At 41.6% G+C, this 6,443-nt stretch overlaps 1 protein-coding gene across 1 annotated transcript; it reads left to right on the top strand.

Annotated features, from left to right (window-relative positions):
- The first annotated feature begins 519 nt into the window (after positions 1 to 519).
- LOC132063612 (uncharacterized) lies at positions 520 to 1,545 on the top strand. The gene is made up of 3 exons (XM_059456251.1): positions 520 to 918; positions 1,110 to 1,357; positions 1,512 to 1,545. Exons 1-3 carry the CDS (start codon positions 520 to 522, stop codon positions 1,543 to 1,545), a joined length of 681 nt encoding a protein of 226 aa, XP_059312234.1.
- Positions 1,546 to 6,443: the final 4,898 nt, after the last annotated feature.

Consider the following 6,443-nt stretch of genomic DNA (forward strand, 5'->3'; position numbering starts at 1 on the left):
ATTGAACTGGATCCTACCAAAATCAAAGCAATTCAGGAGTTGCCGCCGCCCAAGACCAAGAAAGAAGTCATGAGTTTCTTGGGAAGGTTGAATTACATTGGGCGGTTCATAGCCCAGTCAACTGTGATTATGGAGCCAATCCTTAAATTGCTCAAGAAAGACGCTCCCACGAATTGGACGGAGGAATGCCAAGAGGCATTTGACAAAATCAAAAGATATCTTTCCAATCCTTCCATTTTGGTGCCTCCTAGGCAAGGGAGTCCTCTCTTACTGTACCTATTAGTATCAAAAAATGCTTTCGGGTGTATGCTCGCCCAGCATGATGAAAAGGAAAAAAAGGAACGCGCCATCTACTAACAAAGTAAGAAGTTTACATCCTGTGAGTCACGATATACGCTCGTAGAGAAAACTTGCTGTGCTCTGACCTGGATCGCTCAAAAGCTGAGGCACTACATGTCAATATTTACCACTCACCTTATATCCAAGATAGATCCATTGAGATATATTTTCTGGCAACCAATGCCCATGGGAAAGTTGGCTAAATGGCAGATGCTACTAAGTGAATTCGACATCATATACGTAGCGCAAAAGGCAATCAAAGGACAAGCCTTAGCTGACTTGCTAGCTGAAACCCCTATCGATGACGAGTTTGAACATTTATGGAATTTCTTCCCAGATGAGGAAGCAATGGCCATGGAAGAAGAGGTGACAGAACCATACTCAGGTTGGAGACTGTTCTTCGATGAATCAGTCAATTACAAAAGGCCAGGCATCACGGTGGTGTTAATATCCGAAACAAGACAACACTATCCGATGGCCGCAAAGCTCAACTTCAGGTGTACCAACAACATGGCGGAGTATGAAGCATGTGTCCTCGGCCTCAGGATGGCATTGGACATGAACATACAAGAGTTGTTGGTAATCAAGGACTCCGATTTGCTCATAAATCAAGTGAAAGAGAATTGGGCGACCAAAAATGATAAAATACTCCCATATGTAAATCTAGTGCAAAGATTGTGCAGGAGATTCAAGAATATCGATTTCAGGCATACCCCGAGAGCCCAAAATGAGTTGCAGACGCATTGGCTACGATAGCCTCCATGATCCAGCACCCCGAGAGTGCTCACATTGACCCTCTGGAGATTAGACAAAGAGAAGAACAGCCTCACTGCGCCCACGTCGAGGCCGAGCCAGATGGCCAACCATGGTATGCCGATATCAAGACATACCTAGAGAAGAGAGAGTACCCCCCAGAGAGTTCAGCAAATCAGAAGAAGACCATCAAGAGGTTGGCTAATGGTTTCTTCCTGAACAAAGAAATATTGTACAAAAGGACACCTAACCTTGGGTTACTCAGGTGCGTGGACACCGAAGAGGCTACAAAATTGCTGAAAGAGGTGCACGCAGGGGCATGCGAACCCCACATGAATGGATTCATCCTCGCAAAGAAAATCTTGAGGATAGGATATTACTGGATGACCATGGAGCATGATTCGTGCAAATTCATGCAGAAGTGCCATCAGTGCCAGATACACGGAGATCTGATCAAGGTCCCTCCCACAGAATTACATGCGATGAGCTCGCCATGGCCATTCGTGGCATGGGGAATGGACGTCATAGGACCCATCGAGCCTCCGGCCTCCAATGGACATCATTTCATCTTAGTCGCCATCGACTATTTTACCAAATGGGTAGAAGCAACTTCGCACAAATCAGTGACCAAGAAAGTCGTGGCTAACTTCATCAAAAACAATTTGATATGTCGCTTTGGAGTACCGGAGTCCATCATCACAGATAACGGTGCCAATCTGAACAACCATTTTATAAGGGATATCTGCGAACAATTCAAGGTAACCCACAAGAACTCTACCTGCTACCGGCCGTAGATGAATGGAGCGTCCGTGGAGGTATCCGCCAACAAAAACATCAAGAGGATCCCGAGAAAATGATCGACAATTATAGAATTGGCACGGAGTTCCTTATGCTTTGTTAATGTTTTTTAAAACCGACAACCTAAAGAGAAACTTCCACCGGGGCAACCCCATACCTCAAAGGCCGTCATACCTACGAGGTAGAGATCCCTTCCTTAAAATCATCCAAGACGGTAAATGATGCGGAATGGGTCGAAAGAATGGTGCGATAGATGAAAAGAGAATGGTGGCGGTATGCCATGGACACCTGTACAGACAAAGAATGTCTCGAGCCTTCAACAAGTGGGTCAGAGCCCAACTCTTTCAAATTGGACAACTCGTGCTCAAGCGAGTCTTTCCTCACCAAGAAGAATACAAAGGAAAATTTGCGCCAAACTGGCAAGGACCATACATGGTCAGAAAGGTTCTATCAAGAGGAGCCGTAGTCCTAGCCGAGATGGACGGGCAAGAGTGGCCCAAAGCTATCAACGTAGACGCACTCAAGAGATATTATGTTTAGGATTCCATTTGCTTGTAATCGCAGTATCATTTCCTTGTAATCATATTTTGCTTGTAATCATATCTTGTAATAGAACAGGAAAAACAAATCATCTATGTAATGAACTATGCAATGACCTGACTTCCCCGTAATGGGATACGTAGGCAGTCCATATCGGACCCGATCACCTTATTAGTAAAAATCAAAACTCAGTTACTTTGTTTCCAAACTACGTTCGACCTAAATTCCTGTTGTGACTGGACATGTAGGCACTTTCAAGCTCGATCGTCATAAAAGAAAAACCCAAGAAACCCTTAGGAAAACCTCAGAGACAATAAAGCAGGAGGAATCGATGAGATCAAGCTACAAGGACAGGCACAAGAGTCAGCCAGCATCAACCCTACACTGGGGCAGAATTTTTGAGAGGGTCTAAAAAATTCCTACCAGAAACAATCAACAAAGAAAATGGCAAAACAAAGCCATACACTGGGGTAGAATTTTTGAGGGAACCTAAAAAATTCCCGCATAACAAGACAAAGCAAAGGCCGCTCAGAGCAGATCCGGAAACTGGGGCTGAATTTTTGAGAAAGATCTCAAAAATTCTATCGGTTCAAAAAATCAGCAGTCATACCTCCTGGGAGAGTAGGAAGACCTCGTTCAAAGACACATGTCATGACAAAAGATTTTAAAAAAATATATAGAACGACATGCACTTTATAAATTTTTACTTTAGATTTTCAAAATATATCCATTAGTATAAGTACGCTCTAAAACCATCTCTCAAAATACCGAGCCCAAGAGGGTTCGAAGGAGCATCAAGAGGAGACGCCAGACGGGAGGACAACGACGCTAATTGGCCTCTTAGGAAACTCATAATTTTTCTATGGATGCAGGCATTTTAACAGGAGAGTAGACCCGTAGTCAACCGGCTCACTCATAACAAAGATAAAAAGGCATATCCAACCACGAAGGTCATAAAAAATAAACAACCAAGACATATGGGTAATAAAGACAACATATCCAACCACGAAGGTCATGAAAAGCAAATGACAAAAACAAATCCGACCAAAAGGTCATACAACAAATAAACAACCAAGACATATCAGGCCAAAAGGGTCACAATGAATGAGCGTAAAGACATATCCGACCAAAAGGGTCATGACAAAGACAAAGGGGCATATTCGACCACGAGGGTCACAACCCACACTACGGATGAAAGAAAGATTATCCAGCCAAAAGGGCCATATCTGTCATCCCCATCATATTTTTCCTGTTGCCAAGAGGGCCATTGCACGTTTACTTTGATGTTGCCGAGAAGGTCATTCATACAAACTGCCGAGAGGGCCATTGCACGTTTACTTTCTTGTTGTCGAGAGGGCCGTTCATACAAACTGTCGAGAGGCCCATTGCATGTTTACTTTCCTATTGTCGAGAGGGCCATTCATACAAACTGCGGAGAGGGCCATTGCACGTTTACTTTCCTATTGTCGAGAGGGCCATTCATACAAACTGCCGAGAGGGCCATCATTCATACAAACGGCCGAGAGGGCCATTCATACAAACTGCCAAGAGGGCCATTGCACGTTTATTTTCCTACTGCTGAGAGGGCCATTCATACAAACTACCGAGAGGGCCATTCACGTTTAGTTTCTTGTTGCCGAGAGGTCCATTCATACAAATTGCCAAAAAGGCCATTGCACGTTTACTTTTCTGTTGCCGAGTGGGCCATTCATACAAACTGCCAAGAGGGCCATTGCATGTTTACTTTTCTGTGGCTAAGAGGGCCATTCATACAAACTGCCGAGAGGGCCATTGCACGTTTACTTTCCTGTCGCTAAGAAGTCCATTCATACAAATTGCCGAGAGGGCCATTCATACAAATATCATGAAAATGTATGCAATATTGTCGAATTTCGGAAGTAGGTGCACAACCTCCAAAAAGGAAACAGCTTGTTGAACCAGATCCAGACGAATTGCGAAGCAAACGTGGAACTTTTTCTTACGCAGCCGGTCAAGATGGGGTGCCCATGAGAGTCAAGCTCTTTGGCCAGGACTTGGAAGCCATCCAATCTCAAACTTAGCCGCAATCTGTCTATTTTATTAAAAAATCGCGATCGGTCGGATACACACCGGGAAAATCTGAAAGTATTCTCGAAAAAGGGGCTTACTCTTCTCCAGCGAGTCGAACTACATGTGGCCTGATTCCCAGAGGCCAGGGATATGTAGGCGGGCTCAAAACCAAAGAATTGGCCACACTCTAACCACCGTCCAGGGAAAACTTGGTCACAACATCGGGAATCTCCGAACTTTCCTGCTAAATCACTTAAAAGTCTTTAATTGAGTCGAACTATATGTGGCCTAAATTCTCGTATAAGCCTGAGATATGTAGGAAACCCAAAAGCCATGGTCCGGCCACATATGTGAATTGCATAAAATTAAAGGGTAAGGTGAGTCGGGTCCATCAAAAATTAGGTTAGTCAAATTTCGTTACTCAGGGATGGTCCCGCCATCCCCGAATACCGAAGAGGCAGTTGTTGACACCTAATTTTTGACCTCCCGTAATTTATTTTAATTACTCAGCGTCTTTGGATAATAAATAAAATAAGTTGTGCATCTTAGAGTGTCTAAATAATTTTTATTAAAATTATTCAGGACATTATTTTACCTCTTTAAATTGATAAAGAGATTTTTAGGACTTTATAAATTATGTGAAAATTAATTGAGGTTTTATGACATTTAGGGAATATTTTATTGGAATTAACCAAAAGCAAAACAATTTCGAATATTATTTACTTAATTGTTGAATTAAGGAAAGTCAGATTAATAAATGATTTATTCTATTTATTGTCCAAGGTAATTTGAGTAATTAAAGGAATTGATCATTTTACCCCTCAAACTTTGATTCTGTGTGTTTGCATAGTTGTTTAATTAATAAATTTCCATGATAATTAATTTGATTAATTATTGGGGCCATATCTGCAAAATGGTTTTAATAGTCATGTCTAAATTAATTGAGTCCTAATTTGATCATGCTTAGAATAATTGGTTAATAATTGGCTTTTTTTCAATTTGGACCATTTATTGGACTACGTCTTTGACCCTCCATACATATATATACACTATGTATATGCAAATATATGTTGTGTGTGTGTGTGTGTATATATATATATGTCAAAGAGGCCCATTGATTTTTTTTTTTTTAAAAAGGGACCGAGCCCAGTCCATAATGGAGCAGACTTGGTCCATGAAACTTTTAAAGGGGGGATTAAGTATAACCTCCCCTCATTTTATTCACAGACGCAAGGGGTCTCGTTTGCAAAGAAAGAAAAGGGAGGCGGCTAGGGCAAAACCCTAGCGCCGCCTCCACCACTGCCCCCCACCCCCACTTTTCCTCGTCGTTTCCCATCGTATTTAGGGTATGTAGTGTCGGAAAGCAGAGAAGAGGACGAAGCATTAATGGCTTCATCCTTTTCCAGACATTTTCCCCATGAAATCCAGCCAAACACCCCTTTAAGGTACAAACTTTGCCATTTCTTTTATTTTCAGTCAATTTACAGTAGTATAGAACGAAAATGAATCGTTAATTTTTGTTTTATTTCAATCCGGACCATGTATGTTTGAAGTCAAGTGAAGACTTGTGGAAAACCCACAAGTCCCACATCATTTAGAAAGATTTGAGACAAGCTTTGGGGCTTCTATAAATAGAACCCCATACTTCACTGAAAAAACAAGTTTGACACCCTTCAAGAAGCTTGAACTTTGAGTTTTACTTAAGATTTAAGTTTCATCAGTGTTATTAGGCTTTAACTGAAAAAGTTCGTGTCTTTCTTAGTTCTAAATTTTTTATTTCTTCTATGTGCCTGGTATTTGGTGGCTAAGCTTGGTTTTGGAAGCACAAAGTAGGCTTCAAGTCCATTCTTGCTCCGGTTGCACTCAAAAAAGGTAATAATTTATTATTTTATTGCTTTATTTAAGTTCCTGTCTATATTAATGGTAGTTTGGTATGGTTTAGTTTTATATGTGTAGTTAAATGT

This window comes from Lycium ferocissimum, chromosome 1 (genome assembly GCF_029784015.1).
Source record: "Lycium ferocissimum isolate CSIRO_LF1 chromosome 1, AGI_CSIRO_Lferr_CH_V1, whole genome shotgun sequence".
In the NCBI taxonomy this organism is placed as follows: Eukaryota; Viridiplantae; Streptophyta; class Magnoliopsida; order Solanales; family Solanaceae; genus Lycium; species Lycium ferocissimum.

Excerpts from the sequence above, each read along its gene's own strand:
- LOC132063612 (XM_059456251.1), top strand. The coding sequence starts at position 520 with ATGCCCATGGGAAAGTTGGCTAAATGGCAGATGCTACTAAGTGAATTC. Across the intron at positions 919-1,109 it reads TGAACATACAAGAGTTGTTG|CACCCCGAGAGTGCTCACAT; the intron begins GTAATCAAGGAC and ends TCCATGATCCAG. Across the intron at positions 1,358-1,511 it reads CCTAACCTTGGGTTACTCAG|AAGTGCCATCAGTGCCAGAT; the intron begins GTGCGTGGACAC and ends AAATTCATGCAG.